The following is a 20730-nucleotide window of genomic DNA, read 5'->3' as shown; positions in this document are numbered from 1 at the left end:
TCTCGCTTTCGTTTCTCCGGTTTGGGAATCTGGCTTATCATTGGCATTGACCATTGACTTTGAGGTTCTGCCTGCTGTGTTGTCTAGCCCTGTGGGTCGATCGGGATACGAGTACGACTACGGAGTCTTTGGCTATTTGACACCTGGAACGTGACGCCAAATTGAGGGGCACGAGCAGTTTCATGTGGAATTGAGATTGATCATTCATATTCATATTTTGTGCCTGAGGCCGAATAGAATGAGTGGGTCAAGTACAAAAATAATACAGCGGCAGATGCTGTCAGCAGCACAGCCTTCAGCTTCAGGCCTGGATAACTCGGGGCCAAAATCGGACCCGGTCACGGTCGCGGACTCGGCCACCGTCCGTCTACCGGCCGTAAGCACAAGTCTTTGCCTGCCCGTCCGTCATCCAACGGCTCGATGGTTATTCCTCGGTGTCGCGCCCCTTCATACAGCCGTTCGCACGCAGCCCACGCCTGGAGGAGATCCTCCTCCGGTGCATCTGCTAACTCCTTACTGTACTTCCCCTGTTCATAGTCCATGTCAAGCACAAAGGCCAGCCGCTGCAGCTTGGGGAGGAAAGTGTCTGAGCTAAAGGCCGTCACCCACTCCTCCCACCGGTCCGACCGGCAGAGCGAAACGGGGCCGCGAAAATGCAGCGTTGTGAGATTCGGCGGGAGACTGGTATATAGAGCCGGGAGTGTTGTCTCCTCGTTGAAGACCTCTCCAACGCTGAGCTTCAAGGTCTGTAAATCTGTAAGCTGCGGGAGAACCTCTGCGAAGCAGCCCTCTTCAGCCCACGAGAATTCGGGCCGGCCCGAGGTCGAACACAGGTTGAGTGTTGAGACCTTCTCGACGACGTGCGGTATCGCAGCGCACATGCGGAGGAATGTGTCGAGGGCGTCGTTCTCGATGATCTCGAGCGTGCGTAGACGGCTCTCCTGGCCCTCCACGGGTCGGTTTTCCGGCTCGAGCTCTGCGTTTGCAGAGCGGTCTCCGTACTTCTGGGCTATCCACTGCTTCCCGAGCTGGCTTATGTATATCACCTTAATTTTGCTACCAGGTATGTATTCGTGGTTGGCTTCGCCGCGATTGATCGCTTCTTGGTATGCGCGAGTCAGCTCGTCAGACCGGGGACCCTCGAATCGCAGCTCAGATGTGAAATCCAGGATAAGGTGCTTGACTCGGCCCTGTAAGATGTGCGGCGACTTGGTGACCTCTCCGCAGGCGCCGGAGATCATCAGGCGATCGAGTGGCCAGTGAAGGGGCATCATCCTGTCATTGAGGTCTTCGTTAAAGCCAGTGTCGATCTCCAGATCGCGCACGCCAGTGAAGTGGTCGCTGAGGAGGGCCCATTCTGTATCGGACGGGGGATCATCCCGGATGGTCAGAAGGGGAGCATCTCTGGGGAGAGTTCTGAGTTGAGCAAGCAGAGGCTCGCGATGGTCTGCAGCAGCCTCGTTCTCGACGTGAGGACCCTGGACAGTGACTGTGAGGCGAGCCATAGCCGACAAACAGCGGAACCGTGGCTGGCCGCCGATCGCTCGTCGCAGGGGACTAAGGGTGGAGATGCGACGCAGAGCGTTCTGAAGAAATTAGGACTGGCACTTGGTTCGGAACTAAGGATCATTTCCGCTCAATCGACAGAATCGCTCACCATCCTCGTGGCACTGGCAGCGGCTTTCCTTGGGCAGCCGCTCTCACGATTCGCGTGGAGTAACACATTTGACCTGCGCTGGCCCCTTTCCACAGCGAATCTGTCAGACGCTGAGAGCTTGTTGGGTGGCTCATCCGTGGCTTATGAATTCCAATTCGCAGCGTCCAATCGCAGCCAAGAACTGTCGACATCGCCTGGCCAACCAGCACCGCGAACTTGCGAGCTAACGGTGAGACTCTCCGCGATCCCTGTCAGTGTCCACCGACGGGCGCTTCTGCCAGAGAAGCGATCAGAGAGCAGAGTGCAGAATTGAGCCTCTCTGAGACTGCGTGAGGAGGCTCGTCTGGAATGCCAACAAGGGCAAACACGACGATCCGTTAGAGAAATGGAAGAATTCTCCGCAGTCCAGCCGTGTCGCGACTCGTGCAGAGTCTCGAGTGAAAGTGCAGAGCGCAGGATTTAGCAGCGTGAAGCTTAGCGCAGAGGGACAGTGCAGAAAGTACAAGCAAGGCGCCGCTCAGCCTTCGTTTAATCTCACTTCTTCCCAGCTGAGCATCCCAAGTCCCTTCTCTCCCCATCCCATTTCCATCCCCAGACTCCTGATTCCATCTCCCCGTCCCTCTCGCGTGTCCTGCTGATCCAGGCGCGCCCTCTCCATCGCCAAAATGGTCACTTGCTACGATCGCAATGGAAATGAGGACCCAACTCGCTTTCCCTGCTCAGCGGACGGAGACCCCGCCCAGTGCTGCGACGAGGGCGACTACTGTGCCACCAACGGTCTCTGCATTCGCCCAAGGGACAACGGCGATGTTGGCTACTTCCAAAACACCTGCACTGACCCGGACTGGATCAATGGCTCTGTCCCAACGTGCCCGACCCAGTGTGCCGAAATCCGGAGTATGTCCATTCTCATCCCATCCCATCCGATTCATTCTATCCATTCCATCCCGTACTCCATCGTCCATCACTGACATCTTCCAGATGCTGGAAACGGCGTGACGACCTGCGGCAGCGAGAAATTCTGCTGCACCGGGTTCAGCGGCTGCGACTGCAACAACTCCACCCAGACATTCTCCATGGAAGCTGTCGTTCGAGCCAACACCCAGACCGTTGGACCGGGCAGCCTCCCCACCTCATCATCAACGCCAAGTCCAACCTCCACTCCCTCACCAACACCCTCCCCATCAGAAGGCGACTCCAGCGGGGGGAGCAATAACCTCGGCGTCGGCCTGGGTGTCGGGTTAGGCGTGGGGATCCCACTGGTCGCAGGCGCGCTCTTTGCATTCTGGTTCTTCCGTCGACGAAAGCGCAATGCCGTCGCTGGGGCCGCGTCAGGGCCCATGGAGAACTTCACGCCGACGCCGCAGGATAAGCGATTCGTGCAGCAGCAGCAGACTGCTCCTATCCCGCCGCAGGAGTTGCCTTCGGAGGAATATGGGCAGGTTCGGACGCGGGGGCCTCTCCAGGAGATGCAGTGAGGCTGTGATGGGCTGGCAGGGAGCATTTGGGATGTTTTGTTTATTGCATTGGACATATACCTATTTACGTTTAATCTTTTGCTATCCGGTTTGTATACCTCACGATGTACTATGAGCACCCACTATTGAATACATCAGTTTGGGAGTTGTGGTCAATAATAACTTGGTAATACTGCACTGGGAATCAATCCTTGTTATCCAGACCCCCAACTCGATACACCATATAATAATAAAACCACTAAAAAGCACAAACACCCGCAACAACCCCCAAAAGCGGCAACAACGCCCTCACCCCATTCAGAGTCCTCCACCTCGCCAAAGCCCCCGTAACCTCCCTCTCCTCCTCCTCCCCCTTCTCCCCACTCGGCGCCCAAGCCGCATTCCCCGCCCTCTCCAACAACAACCGATTAGTCCCCATCATCGTCGCAAACGTCCACGGCACAATCCCCACCGTCAACGCCGCCGCAAGCGCATAGAGCGTCGACGCGTTACGCGGCGCCAGAGCCCCGACCGCAACATCCCGGTGCACGGACCACGCAAGGAACGCGAACGAGGATGCCGCCAGGATCGCGATTGGCGGGTTCTGCGCGTGTCCGGCTTCGTACATGTCGCGCCATTGCTTGACGATGAGGGTAAGCGGTGCTTGGTACCGCGTGTGTGCGGTTTGGAGGGCTGGGACGCTGGCGAGGGTGAAGGATGCGATGTTGCCTGGGCATGTTTAGTCTTATCCTTGTTTTTTGTCGGGTGGCTTGTTTTGTTTGGATCAGAACGACTGGCTGAGACTGAGGCTGTGGCTGCAAGGGCCTGTGCAAGGCCTGCAGGGGTTGGTCCTTTATACGAGGGAGGCTGAGGAACTACTAACCAGCTAGGTATGCGGCGCCAGTCAGGCCCACGGCCTGGGCGACGCGGATTCCGGGTGGATATTGGGCCATTTTCAGTTGTAGAAGATGCGACAGATGGGAAAGAAAAGAGTCAGAGGAGGTTAAGAGGAGGCTCTTGGGAATAAATAGCTGGATACAGTGGGGGCCGGTGACGTCGACGACAACTTTGTTTGGTGACTAATCGGAGATGCGACTCATTGATAAGAGCTGGATTATTTATTTGTATTTTTATTTTTATTCTTGGTCCATTGATTTAAGAATTGGAAATAATTGTTCAGTTTAGTTGATTGACTGCTTGTGTAGGGGAAGTGGAGGTATAGATTTACCCACAGTGGAGATTGAAACAGCACGTCAATATATATTGAATTCCATTGAGCATCTAGAAAACTTATATTTGCTTTGATAGCGTCCTTAGAAGGGTTCCCGGAAAATATTGTTCTTTCTGTGAGAGATTATGCTTCCACTTGATCATTGGATATAACGCTAGAGAAGCTGAAGCCTGGGCTAATTCGGGAAACGATAATAGTACTATACTGCCTACTGGTGCATGACTGATTATTCTATATACATATATAGATTTATCTTTGAGTACTGCAGTATTTAGTACTTTACAAGATTCCTGTTTATCAACAGAGATATAATGAATTTAGAGCAGTTGAATTTTATCGCATTGCTCTTTAATGATAGAGCATCTTCGTTTCATCATGTTTGCTGCTGACAGTGGAACAGGCTCCTCCAGCTCTTTACTGGCTCTAGCGCTCGAAAAGGACCCTTCTTTATGTGACCTTTTCCACGACCTCCGTTGGACTCCATGATTTTGGTATCATTTTTGAATCTGAACCTGTCGTAAGCAAGGGCTGTGTGTAGCAACACCTCTAATAGTCAGCATCTTCCAACATATAAATACTGGGAACTTTAGCCTTGAGCCGACCTGTCCTCAGCCTCGTGCTTGGTTGCGTGCGGCAAACATCGGGGAAACCAAGAGGGGGAACCGGCATCGCAGCAGCCTACCGTTCAATGCGGTTTCGGGCCTGTGTCTGGTGGCGGGTAAAAGAGGGGGTTGGCTTGGTCTGACCTTGGCCTACCTGCTAAGGATATGAGACCTATAACTGTATATACCACGTATGAATGGTTATGGATTGGCCCTTGCAATCCCACCGCTGACGAGTAGCTACCTAGGTACCTGTGAAAATTCTTGGATGCACTGCTACACGGGTACCTGATCCTTAGACCAAGCTGCTGGGGGAAATTCGTCTTAATTGCCTGGATGCCTGATTGACCAGTTATATGCAAAGTAGATCAAAACAATCAACGAATCTACCCATATGCGGAAACAAAAAAAGAAACCAGTTCCATCAAGTGCTCAATCCACGCATGAGCTAGTCTATCCCAGCGGTATTAAGCATTTCTGCTGCTCTGCCTTGCTAATCTCCTGGCTCCTTCAACGGTCGAGCGATGCAAATCTTACAAAGACCGACGATTCCCCATGTAATTTGTATAGGCAGGTTGCAATCAAAAGGAAGGATTCCCATAAACATGTTTAGTATCAGCTTCAGGTAGATCAGCTTCGTCTTCAGTGAGCTGGTCGGTCATGATATATGAAACCCTTCTAGAAAATACATATGCCTTCCCACTCAGCACTATATCTCGCAGAAATTTGACCCTGCATAAACCCGTGAATGTAACTTTCTCCCACCATTTGGTACGAATTCAGCCCATCTTCATCAGCCAGCTGTATTGCTTGTGAACATTTCTCATCGACTGTGTCGTTCCCTGCCCTGGGACTATGAATACGAACTTGTCTCAAAACAAATGGGACTCCTGTCCCGCTGAGCACATGCACTTCATCTCCTACTTGAATATCCTTAGATGCGAATCCAATGAAGTTGTTTTCAGTCACAAACAGACGTCTGTTCTTGCAAGCCAGGAACATGGCCCCCAAAGCAACAGAGTAAAGATCTGAACTTTGTGATTGGGGGTTGCTCGCAGCACTGACATCAGCAGAACAGCCCTCATCAGGTTGAGCTTCATCTGACTGGGAGGCATCCGCTATTTTATAGATGTCTGTCATCAACGTTGCTATGACGGCGTTGGAACTATCCTTCAAAGCATCCTCCATTGTTTTCCCGCGATCAACTTCCGTACGGAGGTAACGATGAAAGTGTGTTTCAAGAACATGACATAATGGAATATGGAGCTCCTCCGGCATTGGGCTATGACGAGATGGACCGGAGACATCAGCGACACATGTCCTGCAGAATACATCCGGAGTGAATTCCCCTGTCGGGTAGTGTGGTCCGATGATTGATGCCATGCGTGTCCACTCTAAAATGACACTAGGAAGTGTGTCAATGTCGTCCATGAAGTGCTCAGAGACAGAGACAATAGTTTCAATCTTGCATGAAGATGTGACAAGAAGGTCAGGGCGTCCCTCGTATGGCCACGTCGCGGTGATACACACGTCACCACATGCGTGGTATGGATTGAGCGGCGTGGGCCGACACAAAGATGTGAGACAGTCGGGGCTTTTCGCTGTTAAATCAGGGACCCAAGAGGGAAGCTGGTCCAATTCTTTGCTGGAACGACCACTATTGATACCGCAAATGGCAAAGGAAGAGGATTCCATGATGCAAACCTTTGCCGCCTGAAGAAAGACATCCTCTATTGATTTCTCATAGTCTGCCTCAAGCTGGTGTGGATAGCTGGGCCTGGGGTTGGCCTTCCGGATTCCTAGAATAGAGTAAACCTTGTCTCGAGGATCCGATGCCTCGAATTGGAAGGTAGAATACAATAAGCTGGTCAAAGACATCCGTTTGAAGCCATGGAAGTCTTCCCGGAGGCCGTTCATCAGTACGACGTTACTGAAACCAGGTATGTCGGTAGCCTGCGGGGCGGGATCAGATGGCAATGGCAACAGACCCGTGTATTTCCTCTTCAGTCTGTGTTGTGGCAGCTTCACCAGCCAACACCGCTGGGCGAGTGTTTGAGCCACATTCGACAAGTCGGACCACTCAATACTAAACTTCCCACAGTAAAGGACGATTTTTTGGGCGCTAACTACTTCTTGAATGACCCAGCAACGGCTGAAAACCGGTCGATCAAAAAGATTTAACACAGAAATCCAAACGTTCGACGCAAACGAAGGCAAGGTCATCATTTGATCCGGATCAGGCGCACAGCCTTGCTTCTTGAATTCTCCAGCAATCTTTTCCAGGACGGTAAAGACTTCAGATGTGTCTTCCTCTTCTTCTCCAATCCAGAGCGTTACTTGTTTTGCTTTATTGAAAAACCATTGCATCCCAGAGACCTGGAGTGTGCGCTCTTTAGTGTCTTGTTGGTTGATTGAAATTTGATCAATCCAATAGGTCCTGGTATCAGACTTGTGACGTATCCGCTTCAAAGCATCGCGAAGCCCGGCATTTATCTTCAGGTATCGCTCATTCCCAGAGGTGGAATCGCAGTATACAGCGTGGAGAACCCTTGCTATCTTGCGAGCAGTATCAACGGCTTCGCGGGGCCAAGATGGATGGATAGCTCTTTCATAAGTCGTTTCCCTCCAAGTATAGGACAGAGCCATGTAATCGGGACTGGTGTTCATGTCCACAATGCGTATACCGATTCTAATCTTATCGTCGAAATCACCAGGCATGATGTCTACAACGCGTGTCACAAGGCGACGCTCGTTTGCCCACTGATAAAAGGTTTCGTTTTCACCATAGTCATAATGTTCGAGTTGCCCCAGCATGACCTTGATGTGTACATCCGGGTCTTGGTGATGCATCAACATATCATCTTCCCTGGGGGTCTTCGTAGAGCCATCGTCCTTGTGATATTGCTTGACTCTCACGTTTCCAACTTCATCAAGCTTGTAAACATGCATCCCTCCTGGTCTGCCATCTCGAAACTCGACGATGCCGCGTTTGTGAATGCCAGGAGTGTACCGACTTGCGGGCTTCATTGCCAGGAATAAAGTAGGAGACGGGTCCGGCAGCAGGTGGAACATTTCGTTCGGGTGAATTGTATCTCTGGACTTTGAGGCAATCTCCGATTTTAGGCACTGCGTTTCTGGTAATCCATACACGATGTGTGTCAAGTCCTCGACCGTCATGGACGCCTCTCCGTAAGTCTCGACGCATTGTCTCTTTGATTTATCATCAATGTCATGGATATTATAGAACTGATTTGGTAGCAAACATCGGATCATTGGGTGACCACCGTGGTGATTGTTATGAAAGCTACTCACGCAGGTGAGACAAAAGTCCGTGTTTTCGCAGCACACGCATCTGAATCGGACCCCTTTAATGTACCTGGACTCCCCTTTGCAGAAAGGACCATCGCAAATTACACCCTTGTGTTCCAGTTCGCTTGCCAAGATTGGGATAATTCTTTCCGCTGCCTCGACTTGACCCGGTATCTCCCAAACTTGAAATCTTATCCGGTCGTTGAAAGGGCCCGGCTTCCTTTCAATCGCAGCCAGACTAGTCGCGAGACCAGGTGGGGGACTCCTGGGTGGAGGGGGTAATGACGGATTAATTTGTGAGACTTGTGGCGAATCCTTCGCGAATTGCTTGTCATCCGCTTCGGACGATCGCACAGAAGCGTTGAATGAGGCCTTGGTTGACGAAGCGCTCGGTAGCTCAGGGCAGGTGCACCGTTCCCTTGAGCTCATGGCGGATGCCACGTATTCTGTATGAGGCGCCTGTTTTGGACCATGAGTTGCTGAGTTAGTGCGAGAAGAGGATGATGAGGAGCTTCGAACAACCTGATCCACCGACAAATAACTCACCGGGTCACTTGCACTGGGAGCAGTATCGACAAGAATCTTGCAGAGTTCGAAGTCTTCCTCAAGGGCTGACTCGCTCTTTTGCAGTTGGCCCAAGTCAACTAGTAATTTATCTGCTTTGTTTTCAAGTAAGAGCTCGGTCACTGAGACATGACCACATCTGATGGCCCAATGTAGAACCACCTCGCCCGTCTTGTCGTTCCTTGCGTTTACTTGGGCGCCGGACCGAACCAATATCTTGCACATTTCGACGTCTCCTGATTCAACAGCCCATTGAAGTGGAGGGTCACTATCACTGTCGCATGCTTCGATATCAGCTCCCTGTTGGAGGATCAATTCGACCACATTGTACATCGCACGTGATACTGCCAGGTGTAAAGCTGTGTTTTGATGATCACCATAAATGGTGTTGACCTTGACTTTACGTCGCAACAATATCATGGCAGCTTCCGATTGCTTCCCTTCGATGGCTGCCCGTAGTGGCGTATATCCGCTCTTGTCCATAATATCAAGGTTTGCGCCTCCAGAGACCAAGATATTGAGGACTTTTAAATGTCCGGAAAATGAAGCTATCAACACCGCGGTTATCCCAGTGCGGCTATGGACAAAATCAATTTCGGCACCGGCATCGAGCAAGGTCTGAGCAATCTGATCTTTATCGGATGCGGCAGCGTTCATTAGCGGCGTACGCCCCCTTGAATCCACAATAGCATCAACGTTTGCGCCCGCAGTGATAAGCATTTCAAGGCATTCTAGGCTATCAGCGTCACATGCGTACTGCAAGGCTGTCGCACAATTGATTGATGGTTGATCGATGTCCATACCGTATTTTCCTTGAGCATCCAGCAAAACTCTGAGGGCGCCCACTCTGGCCGATGCCGCTGCTAGGTGTAGTGGTGTGAGCCCACCAGGTTCTCGCTTTGCATCCGGTCTTGCCCCGTGCCGTAACAGAATTTCAGCCACCTTATGATGGCCATTTGCCGCAGACATATGCAGAGGGGTTGTTCCATCTGGTAGGCAGAGCTCTGGATCAGCGCCGTGATCAAGTAAAGCACCAACAAAGTCCGGGTAGTTGTGAGCAGAGCTAATATGCAGTGCCGTCCAGCCATCGTTAAATTTCGTATTGACATCCACACCGTTGTTGATTAATTGCGGTACAATTCTAGGGTTGTTCTCCAGTGCAGCACGCTGCAGTGGATGCGGCGGTTCGACTGTAGCTGATGGATTGCTTCGCATGCATAGTTTGAGGACCTTTTCCTGCATCTTTTATCTCAAAAGTGGAAGTAGGCCTAGAGTAGAAAAGCTCTTGGGATTGAATGATAGAAAGCGAGAGAAATTTAGACCATACCATGGACAAACTCAGTTTTGATCGGGATCAGTTGGCAATGATATGGATCATGAAGGCTACCGCGAACAGAATACCGTCACCTTCCAATATGCTCAAAAATGGAGGGACAAGGGGGGGGGGTCAAACCCAAAGGGGGCTGTGATTGCTAGTCTTGCAGGGATCTGCTCCCAGTGTACCGACTCAAGGAGGCTGGTAAGATTTATGCGACGAATGAAGCGCTGTATATCGTATTTCATTCCCCCAACCGTATTGATACAGCATGCCTGCGACGTCTTTCTATACCACTGATAGTCATAATCTGACTGCATGCGCCAATCGCGACCTGTTAGTTTGCATTGAATGGCCGAGACTGCATGTGAGCCCAACGACAGAGAAGGCTGCGCCCCATATATCAGCCTTGCCCGACGAGCACGGTGTTTAGTTTGACAGCCCCGTACTTCCTACGATTCATGTTGAAATCCCACAATATAACAAGGACCTTGCGTCGAAATATATGTTTTCCACCTCTAGACGGCATTGAAAGCTGTTTTTCTTCATTCTTCGCACCAAGCCAAAATTTTCTGAGAGCAATATGCCCATCAGCTTCACCACTGCTGAACATCCCCCACGAAAATGGGAAGCCCGGAGGGCATCTAATATCAAAGAGCTATTTGAATGGTCTTGTCACAAAGACTATCGCTCCAGTGAAAGATTGATGCAACATTCGTTTCCCCCTAGTCTCTTTCGCACTTCTCATATCTCACCCTCTCATCATGGCTTCGTCTGGGCAGTGTTCCTTGCCTACAGCGGTCACCAGAATTTGACAGTACGACCAGAGGATGTGTGGTTCTCCATTTTGACCCAAGTCCGATACTATATCAACGCACATGCAGAAGAATTGCGATCATCATTTGTTTCACACGAGGGAAAAAAGGAGCTCGTGGCTGTTGATAATACGCTGATTGGCGGCCCCGACTTTGGTGCCATGGCACTGAAGATGGCTGCGTTGATTGAGCAAAATATAGTGGACAAGGAGTTGCGGAGCTGGATTATGCCGAACTTTAGTACCACAACCGAATCTGACGATGTGGTTGCAGCTATCCTGATGATGGGCGCCATGGAGAAGTACTTTTCGTATGTAATGGTCCTTTGTGGGATTCCATCCGTCACTTTGTTGGGCGAACGAGAGGACTGGGTAATCCTTGTCGAGAAACTTGAGAAACTACATCAGCTTGGAGACGAACCTGCGCGATTTGCTCAGCTTCTTCGACCCATCCTGAATCATTTTGTGGCCTCATTTGATTATCCAGAGTCACCAGAAGTAGTAAGTTTCTGGAATAGGTGTGCTCACAGAAACCATATGATGAGTGGAGTGGACTATTTATGTGGGTGGCTTTCGGTATTCTGTTTCTGGGATGAAGATGGGAAACTGTTGTACCCAGAGCCGATTCATCCCACCAGCTCATTGGAGTTCCACGCACGAAACACTGTGGGATTGGAAGACGCCGTATCCCGCCGTGTTGACACCAGCGATATCCCATCGGGTTTCGCCTCCGTGCCAGTTACTGTCAAGGCCGAAGGAAGGGAGTATGAGGCAATGATGGTAGCTGGACTGATAGGCATTCAGGCCACATCAAGTGGAGCAATGTTGGATGGCACAAGAGACCACAAAGACAGCAATGCGTACCGATATGACGAAGATGAAGATTCGAAGCCAATCGCTTATAGCATTTCTCCACCAACCGAGGAGCCTGGACTGGATTCCATCCAGCCATTATCAGGATGGTTGATGTATGAAAAATCTCGTGCGGAGGAGATTGAATAAAAGTGATCATGCTGGAAGAATTTAGTTTGGTGGTCCACTTCTCTCTCATTCTTTTCATCATATATTCCCCCATTCTCTGCAGACGTTTTCATGATTACAGCTTTTCTCTCATAATGTGCGATTCATACATATATCCCATAATCTTCAGAGAAACTATTCGCTGGATCTGAGTGACTCATGTCGGTGTGGCGAATGCAATTTGCGACAATGATAGCTGCAACAAGTGACAAATAACTATGATAATCCAATAGAGTGGGCTTCAGGGTACATGTTCCCATCAAGATAGTCCATATCTTCGTCGCGGCCACACGCCCCTCCACGAGAGCCTGAACGCACTTGTTTTGACTTGGGCACTCAGTCGTATGGCGTTACTGCTATAAACCACTTTCATATCGCCAGTGGGCTCTGCGCCTAATTTGCCCAAGGCAGATTCACATTGCAAAATTGTTTGACGGCGATGGTGCCCTTTCCGACTTTGGTCTTTGCATCGGCCAGAATTAGTTCCACAGGCACTATGCCTACTATCTCTGCCATTTAGCAGTCTCCTGAACAGAGGTACTTGGTTAAGTATCTTTGTCTTTGCGTGGCACTGTGGGCGAAAAAAAAAACAAAAGGGGGGGGGGCAGTATCTCCTACCCCTCTACCCAGGTATAGTCGCATTGTGTGTCTCTGTGATTTGGTTAAGGCTGGTTTATGACAGGCAAGTATCCCCGCTTTCGAGTCTGTTGTGATCTGACATATATGCTTGGCCAGTATGAGAGCAGCCAGTCCTATCACTTGGAGCCATGCCGAGGGCTGGACATCCGCAGCCTTGCATCCAAGTCTCAGCGCAGTGTGGGCATATAACGTGGATCCAATTAACCCTTGCAGTATGCGGCTGTCCTGGGCACTCTTGATGCGGGAATCCGGCTAATCAAACTAATTGATCGTTCCGCCACTTATTGACTGGTTGGCTTTTTGCCTTTTGTGGATTTGGTAGTGGCAATTGCGCAGATCTGCCTTGGTGCAGCCTTGTCCACAGCCTCGTCCGCAAAATGTAAAAGGCGTTGGGGATGCATAACAGACATGGATATAAGAGCAATCACGGTTCAGCCCCGTGGCTTGGCGGGCAGACTCGAAAACCACCTGCACCCAACAGGCCTTATTGGCCGGAGCGTCATATGGCTGGTCTGAACCTCGTCTCCCTTCTCACCGCAGATATGTTGCTGATTCTGACAACAACATTAGGACTTAAACAGCCTCACAAATAGTCATGTTTTATCCTTGGAAGGGTCTTTCGGAGTGGGCCCCTTTTGAAATCGATGCTCTCGGCCTGCTGACGCTGTTAGGTGCGAATGAGGTGGATATATCTGTTGGTCGACTTGCGCCTAGCTATTGGCTTGAGTATATGCCCCTGCTTGCTGGATATGTGTTTGCAGGCGACAGATTCCGTGCCAAACAGCCAGCATTCACGTTATACAACGTCTCCAGCGGGATTGTGACGGGGAATCTAGCAGCATGGTTTACCAGGTGGATGCAAGCGCAAGAGTTTCATGTCTCCCGGAGCCTGGTCTACTGGGAAGTCAACAAGCTATTGCCCCCACAAGTTGACCAATGGTCCTACGTGCTTGTTCCGGCCTTGATCTCAGGTGCGCTCACAATGTTCCTCCTTGCGATGACGATTCTGTCTGGGGACTGGTACGGCTTTGCGAACGCGATTTCCATTATCGTACTCGTCCTTGTCCGCTCTTACATGATCCACGTGAACCGCAATGCAATTAACAGATCTGTTGCTGCCGCAAAACCACTTCCATCAACCTATACAAGCGCCCTCGAGAGATGGGAAGAGCAACGGAAGAAAGACCCGAAGGCGCCACGACCCCTACCGGACTCCTCCTCCGCCTCCCCTCCACGGTGGCGCCCGGAGGTAGTGAAAATCCTGGTTGTCATGCCTGACTCACGGGCCATCACCATGTTCATTCCCGAGCATCTTCTTCGTGGGGTGTTTGTCACCGAGACCCCTGTCCTCTCCCCCGGCATATATCGCATCGCACAATGGATCGGATGGGTGGCATTTACTGTCCATGTCGTCACACTAGGCATGGCGCGCCTCGCAACCCAGCTCTACGTGATTGCGTTTACAGTGATTCCAACCGTGTTGATCTGCTATGGCTTCGGATGCAACGACTCCCGGGTACATAAAGCGTGGTGTTGGCTCCGGGGACAGGACGCCGGGCCCTATATCTACCAGGCCGGGCCTGAGCTGAGTGCGACTGTGTTTGAGTGGCCTGAAGACGTCGAGTTCGCTACAGACAGCAACGGGATATTGCGCAGGTGGGATGCGCCTGCGCTCCGCACCAACGGGCTGGGTTGTAAAAAGCGATCGACAGCACGGCAGGATTTATATGCTTGGTTGAATCTCAGCAGCGAGGAGCAGAGGAGCCTTTGGGACTGGCATTTGCTGCCTCACAGGCGGGGCCACGATGATTCGTGGTGGGATGCATTCAACGAGAAGAAGCGGTTGATTAGCGAGCGGCCTCCGGATATTCGGGCGCTGAAGGACCGGATTCGGTGTGATTTGGAAGCAAGGCGGGGTGGACGTTGGTTTTTATGGAGTGGGTCGAGAATTAAGGGAGATGTTGAAAAGGGGCCCAGTTAAACAAACGAGACCGAGAAGAGAAGCCTGCCTTACGGTTGAGGAGAGCGCCAGAGCGGTGGCCTCGTTGGAGCCGCCTTTTTGAGGCCGTTGATCAGGAACTTGTGACACTTAAGACCGAGCAAGATGCTTTAGCAGATCGTTAATCAGGAATACGAGACCAGAAGAAAGAAGAAAAGAACCCGCTACAAAATGGAAAATCCATGCCAGCGCCAGTACAAGCAATGTCTCAGGAAGCCGTATATCAACATAAATAACTACACCATCCATCCACTAGTCGCAACTGAAAATCTCACAAGAATCATATCAAGGTGAAGGTCTTGAGCGAAGAAACAGGAGCCTGGGAAATGATCTGATCCCCTGTGTTGGAACAGACTCTCGCTTCGCCAATTACCCTGTAAAATCGACGTCCCTGGCAGACATTGCGAAGGACCACGAGCTGCTCACAGCCCTGGATTGCGCATATCCTATCGCCGTTGCGCGCCGCACGCGGAACGATAGCAAAGTCTACCCAGATTGTAACCTCCTCCTCATCATGCCTCGTTGAAGGGGCATCTACTACGAACATGCAGAGCTGCATTCCATGGAAGGACTGTGAAAAGTTACTCATTTGGGCAATCTGGGACCCACTGAATCGAGGCCGTCGCCGTCCCTTTGTCCTTTCCAGATAGGAGATCAAATTATCCCCAGGGCGAGCGTCCAAGGCTTTTCCCAGGACTCTTTCGTTCAAGTCGACATCGCCGCAGAGGCCGCTTTCTTTCATGAACTGGATGCACTCGTAAGCGTAGTTCCGCTCATAGAATAACCTCGCCACATGCTTAGCCTTCAGTGGCTCGAATGGCCGGTTCGCTGGAGGGAAGCGGGGGAGTCTGTCACAAATCTTGCCGTGCACGATTCCCTTGACGTGGAGGAATTTCCCGTCTCTTGAGAATGAAAAGGTGGGATTGTCGACTCGCAGATCACCAGAAGACCTGGGGGGATCCATATACGGGACGCCTAAAAATGGACACCACGAGGGAAGAGAATCCTGCCACTCTTGTTCTGGCGATGTCTGTCTTGATCGTAGCGTGATTATCTTTAGGCTTCTAGTCGCTGTCATCATTGCCTGCACCGCTTGGCAAATGACTTCAACTGCCCCGGTATCGTAATTGATGTTGATATGGCGTTTTAATTCCCGAGGAAGCAAGTTGTAGAATGCGTAGATGTGATCTCGCGGATCCTTGCACTGGCTTTCCAGAAAGCCATTCAGGAAACTGTCTATAGATATGGATGGATCTGTCGATATAAGCTGGTCGAAGCGCGAGTGCCACGTATTGGAATAGCCGGCATCAACAACGTGGCGCGAGGGGTGTGTTATAGGGATTGTCCTTTCTATCGGCTCGCACACCATACCGGCATGGAATGATTCCAATGCTGAGAAGGAAATTCGATCCTTGCCACACTGGAGATACTTATGAGAGGCCAGCACCAATTCTTGTACAATCCAAGCACGCTGCCAGTAGCTGCGAGAAAGGAGCGGGCGCTCAGCAGCCCCAGCTTGCCAAGCATCATCGAAACGAGAGATGTCTATCTCGCCCTTCCAGTCTTTCAGAAATTGAAACAGTTCCTGGCTTCCATCCTCATGCGCGCCGAGAAAGGCGACTACCCGCTCCGCGCTCCGGTAGATCTCCCCCATGAGCTTAACCTGCTCCGCCCTCTCGGCGTTGTTGGCTTGGTTGATGCATATCGCATCGATCCACATGGTCACTTCTGCCTCAGTGCCCCTCAGCATCCGAAGAGCTAGCGCCAGGCTCGGTGACACGCTGAACTTTTCGAGTCTTTCATTCCCAAGATAAATGTATTCTGTTGCGTCACAGGTGCCCCAGGCATACGACAGCGCTTCATAAGACGGGGAGTCGCTGAGCAATTTCGGCTGTTCAAGACGGCAGACAATATCATCAGCCTCTAATCCCGGCTGTATGCGCACCACACGAATACAACCCTCTGGTAGAGATTTGTATATGCGCCCTGATGCCTCCATATTCATTGTCGTCGTGTCGACTGTCGGACTCTGCGCCATGATTATATGCGCCTCTTGAGACCCTGCAACCTTCAAATTTGGTTGTTCGAGATGCGGTGCGTGCAACCATATATAACCTTCTTAATCCTATCGCCTCAGCCTCATGGGTGCAGTCGAGAAGCACCTTTGAGGGCAGTGCAGACGAGGGCATATGAGGCTGTGCCGCCGGCATCAGTCATTGGGCTGCACGCCGGCGCCTCATCATAAGTTAGCGCCATGGTGCAACAGGTCTATTCGATTGATCCAGGTTGATTCCTGGGAGCATTTGGCAAGCATGCGAGCCCCACCCGGAGCATTCGCGGAACACAGGAAGTTGCCCTGTAAACAAGCCCAGTTATAAGATCTTGCAATTGGCCAGAGCTAGGTATGAGGGCAGCCAGGAACTGTCCTGCCCAGACGGCCCTTGTCATCGACTCAGCGGCAAACCCAGCCCTTCTGTAAGTAGAGATATTCTCCTCCTATTTATCGACACACTTGAGAAGAAGACAATATTTGCTGCCAATAGTTCAAGACGGGAGGGAGATGGATGAATATCCCATCAGGTAGACATGGGTCGAGGGAAACCGCTTTGGGTCTATTCTGTCCCAGCCCATGGTTCTTATGAGATCAGGAATAAAAATTATAGTTGTAAGATAAAATATACAAGCTTTTGGTTCTATAGAAGCATACTTAACCTGGCCGAATGGGTCCGCTCGGCTGCCCACCGGTTTTCTGTTATATGGGAGCAGCGGTATGAGATCACGAGAAGCAGGTACAAGGCAATCGACTGAACCGTTCCTCGCGCCCCATAGCCAGGATAGTGCAACAGACAGAACGTCACTTCCGTACCTCGTGCTGTTGATTTTGACGTACCAATGTGTGTTTGACCACGCGGATCAGGATTCATGAGCGAGTCGTCCTCAGTTGGCACTCTTTCAAGACACCAAAGAGGCCTCTGTGGAGATGGCATTCCAAAGCGCCTGCAAAGTAATTGGAGTCTAGGAGTGGTGCAAGCGCTTTTGCTATGCCTGACGTGGCAATCCTTATGCAGCCAAATTATTAAACCATCCTAGCGCATCAGCGACACAAGGCTGGCAAGCCTTGTGCCGGGGTCCATTGGCTGACACTGAGCTAGGGACCCTTGCTTTGCTACGTCGCGACTGCCAGCTGGGCACAGCCTTCGAATCCACTTGATCGGCGCTTGCAGCTGGAAAGGTGATTGAGCGGGGGGAACTGAGAGGCTCTGCTGCTATCGCCCGTCCGGCGCCGGTTTATTTCACCGTCCCCCTTCGTGTCAAGGGCCGAGTCTGCCTTGCGGTGAAGCCTCCCCAAGCCCAGCTATCCTATCAGTCCGGTTATTGCCCCACTGTAGAAACAGCGGGTAAGAGTGCATGATGCTGAAATGTCGTCCATTTCACAGTCGGGCCCGGCCCTTGGTTAAGTGTATCGCGGGAAGTCCATATCCCACCCGTTATAAGCACTTCCCGTATTCTCCATTGATATCGCGGGCTTACACCATTGCACTGGTGGGCCTGGGATACAGGGGCTACAGAAGCCATTTGCTTAGCCTGTTAGGTGATCCATCTCTTTCAATTATCGCCGTTTGTGACACGGACCCCGTGGCGCTGGAGGCTGTCGCCGCTACACACCAGGGCATTCTCGCCTACTGTTCTCTACCACAGCTTCTACAGCGGCACACGCCAGATTTTGCCATTGTGTCTGTGCCTCATCGCGCTCACATTCAGTGCATTACCGCCCTTGCAGCTAAAGGTATTGCGGTACTAAAGGAGAAACCTGTTGCAGAATCCATTACAGAGTATGAGTGGATGGCCCGTCTGCCGGTGAGAATCGGAATCACCTTCCAGAAACGCTTTGAGCGACATTTTCTGCACTTTCGGAGCCTCCTCCCAATTGTTGGAGATGTTGTGGCGGTTGAGGCAAGCCTGGCCCTGAATATTACGAACCTCGAGGAAACATGGCGGGCAACAGCAGGGGTAGGAGTCACAGTAGGTTAAACCCGCGTTGATTAAGCGTAAAATAGCGGGGTCTAACCTCTCCCTGGTCAATAGGAAGACCTGGGCTGTCATATGCTCGACATGCTCGTGTGGCTATTCGGACCGCCAACTTCCGTGATGGCGCACCAGGTCTCCTCCGTGCGGCCGGGCCAAAGATACGGCGGGGACGATATCTCTGACATCTTAATGGACTGGAGAACAAAGGGCTGTATTGGTAATGTCCGCCTCTCACGTGTGGCTCATAAATCTGCCCAGTCTATCACTGTGACAGGAACCAATGGTACACTTCGTCTTGATGGATATGAAATCACCCACCACGATGGCAAGGGTTGTGAGACAATAAGGGTCAAACACGAGCCAAGTGAAAAACACGTAATTCAAACCATGGCCCATGAATTCGGAGACTGGGTATCTGGCCGTCGATCTGGGTTTTCAACCTCCTTGGCAAATGTTCGGCGTACAGTTTCCGTTGTGGACGCTATCAAAGCATCGCTCGCGAGCCGTCAAATCCAACACCCGCTCATACTCTCATCTTCGGGCCGCGATCTTAGGGCTACCAATAACAACCAGCTTTTTTCGAAGGCAGTCATCAGTGGCCGGGAGTCTGCTGCCAGCTTCTCTACTTCTTCCTCCGGCCATTCCAACAGCCGTGAAAGGTCGTTCCTTCTCAATACCCGTGCCTCGATTCCAGCTGTTGGCTTAGGTACTCGCAGGGCGGCGAGACCAGGACAGATCTATGAAGCTGTAAGTGCAGCATTGGAGGTCGGCTATCGCCACATTGATACGGCACAGTCGTCCGGGAATGAGCACGAGATTGGTCGAGCGATTAAGGATTCTGGTGTGCCGCGTCGGGAAATTTGGATCACAACCAAGTTAGACAACAGATGCCATACACAGGTTGATAATGCCCTGAAATTGTCTCTCGATGCACTGGAAACGAACTATATTGACCTCTATCTCATGGTAGGCGCTCCGCGAGCTAACAAATACCGCGATTCACTGACTTATTTCTCAAGCATTGGCCTGTAGCCACCAATCCCAAGGATCCTACAGCCCAGCTGCCAAACTGGGACTTTGTCAACACTTGGTACGACGTAAATCAACCCCTACAGCCCAAAGGCAAATCTCTGATGTTCATAGGTACGAGATGCAAAAGCTCCAACCCCTCAACGTGCGAAACATTGGAGTCTCGAACTTCAGCATCGCCCACCTGCGGCGACTATTGAGTCATCCAACCTGTAAGGTCGTCCCTGCAGTTAATCAAATTGAGGTAACGGCCATACCTAGATCTGTAGTAGCTGGACCCAGCCGCTTCTAACCTGCTACAGCTCCATCCCCACTGGCCGTCTCATGGGCTTCTCACGTACTGCAATAACCATGGCATTCACTGCACAGCATACTCGTGTTTGGGATCCTCTGACTCCCCGCTGTTGCAAGACCACGCGGTAGTCAGGATCTCGCAGAGGAAGGATAAGTCACCACAACAGATTTTGTATGTGCTACCACTTCTAGTCTTCTGATATTTTCCCCAGTTCGTGTCTCCTCCACACTCTATACATACTAATTTCTCACCACCAAAGAATCAAATGGGGCATTCAACGTGGTACAAGCGTCATACCAAAGAGCGTTAGCGTGTCGAGAATTCGACACAATATCGAATTGGATGGCTGGGAATTGAGTGGTAATGAGATGGACATGTTGAGTAGTTGCACAACGCGGTTTAAATCTTGTAATGGTGACTGGTTGCCCGGCAAGGTGTGCTTCGATGAAGACGGCTAAGCTGGTGGGCGATTCTAATTGACTATATCTATTCTCAACCTTTTATAAATCTTCGATCAATGCATACTAGTCTAGACGGTCAGAGAAGACTCTATTTTATAAAGAACTCAGGTACTCTACTATATCTAAGAATTCCAGGAATCTTGTAAGATCTATTAAACCCTTGTCCTGGTGCATTCTAAGAATACTACTACTAAATTTAAGTTTGAAAGAGCCCGTGAAAGACTTGTTAAACAGAAGAATATCAGTACTAATTCAAGAAAATATGAATAAAAGTAAGGAAATACTCTCTACTCCTGATTGACCACACAA

The 20730-nt window shown here is 51.0% G+C and overlaps 7 protein-coding genes across 7 annotated transcripts; 4 read left to right on the top strand and 3 right to left on the bottom strand.

Annotated features, from left to right (window-relative positions):
- Window positions 1–235: 235 nt before the first annotated feature.
- Window positions 236–1741, bottom strand: ASPVEDRAFT_37427 (uncharacterized protein). The gene has a single exon (XM_040811465.1). The coding sequence runs from the start codon at window positions 1503–1505 to the stop codon at window positions 339–341; it is 1167 nt and encodes a 388-aa protein (XP_040663729.1). The 5' UTR covers window positions 1506–1741; the 3' UTR covers window positions 236–338.
- Window positions 1742–2322: 581 nt separating this feature from the next.
- On the top strand, window positions 2323–3135 carry ASPVEDRAFT_24879 (uncharacterized protein; the record flags this gene model as incomplete). Its single annotated transcript, XM_040809715.1, has 2 exons — window positions 2323–2554; window positions 2639–3135. 2 exons carry the CDS (start codon window positions 2323–2325, stop codon window positions 3133–3135), a joined length of 729 nt encoding a protein of 242 aa, XP_040663728.1.
- A 238-nt stretch (window positions 3136–3373) lies between these two features.
- On the bottom strand, window positions 3374–4067 carry ASPVEDRAFT_24878 (DUF1772 domain-containing protein; the record flags this gene model as incomplete). The annotated part of the gene is made up of 2 exons (XM_040809714.1): window positions 3374–3843; window positions 3998–4067. The coding sequence occupies 2 exons, from the start codon at window positions 4065–4067 to the stop codon at window positions 3374–3376; spliced, it is 540 nt and encodes a 179-aa protein (XP_040663727.1).
- Window positions 4068–10718: 6651 nt separating this feature from the next.
- ASPVEDRAFT_79635 (DUF4419 domain-containing protein) lies at window positions 10719–11951 on the top strand (the record flags this gene model as incomplete). Its single annotated transcript, XM_040816728.1, has 1 exon — window positions 10719–11951. The coding sequence occupies one exon, from the start codon at window positions 10719–10721 to the stop codon at window positions 11949–11951; it is 1233 nt and encodes a 410-aa protein (XP_040663726.1).
- A 1115-nt stretch (window positions 11952–13066) lies between these two features.
- On the top strand, window positions 13067–14946 carry ASPVEDRAFT_37421 (uncharacterized protein). The gene is made up of 2 exons (XM_040811464.1): window positions 13067–13118; window positions 13179–14946. Exon 2 carries the CDS (start codon window positions 13204–13206, stop codon window positions 14587–14589), a length of 1386 nt encoding a protein of 461 aa, XP_040663725.1. The 5' UTR covers window positions 13067–13118; window positions 13179–13203; the 3' UTR covers window positions 14590–14946.
- On the bottom strand, window positions 14888–16645 carry ASPVEDRAFT_79633 (HET domain-containing protein; the record flags this gene model as incomplete). Its single annotated transcript, XM_040816727.1, has 1 exon — window positions 14888–16645. The coding sequence occupies one exon, from the start codon at window positions 16643–16645 to the stop codon at window positions 14888–14890; it is 1758 nt and encodes a 585-aa protein (XP_040663724.1).
- A 1284-nt stretch (window positions 16646–17929) lies between these two features.
- On the top strand, window positions 17930–20418 carry ASPVEDRAFT_68643 (uncharacterized protein; the record flags this gene model as incomplete). The annotated part of the gene is made up of 6 exons (XM_040815996.1): window positions 17930–18630; window positions 18694–19602; window positions 19656–19726; window positions 19780–19909; window positions 19968–20131; window positions 20172–20418. Exons 1-6 carry the CDS (start codon window positions 18016–18018, stop codon window positions 20416–20418), a joined length of 2136 nt encoding a protein of 711 aa, XP_040663723.1. The 5' UTR covers window positions 17930–18015.
- Between the last annotated feature and the right edge of the window lie 312 nt (window positions 20419–20730).

The sequence above is a fragment of the Aspergillus versicolor genome, assembly GCF_001890125.1.
Source record: "Aspergillus versicolor CBS 583.65 unplaced genomic scaffold ASPVEscaffold_2, whole genome shotgun sequence".
Classification (NCBI taxonomy): domain Eukaryota; kingdom Fungi; phylum Ascomycota; class Eurotiomycetes; order Eurotiales; family Aspergillaceae; genus Aspergillus; species Aspergillus versicolor.
Note: the sequence above shows the minus strand (reverse complement) of the source record. Positions and strands in the feature narration are given on the sequence as shown.

What these genes read in the sequence shown, in the direction of transcription:
- ASPVEDRAFT_37427 (XM_040811465.1), bottom strand. Translation starts at nt 1,505, where the DNA reads ATGGCTCGCCTCACAGTCACTGTCCAGGGTCCTCACGTCGAGAACGAG.
- ASPVEDRAFT_37421 (XM_040811464.1), top strand. Translation starts at nt 13,204, where the DNA reads ATGTTTTATCCTTGGAAGGGTCTTTCGGAGTGGGCCCCTTTTGAAATC.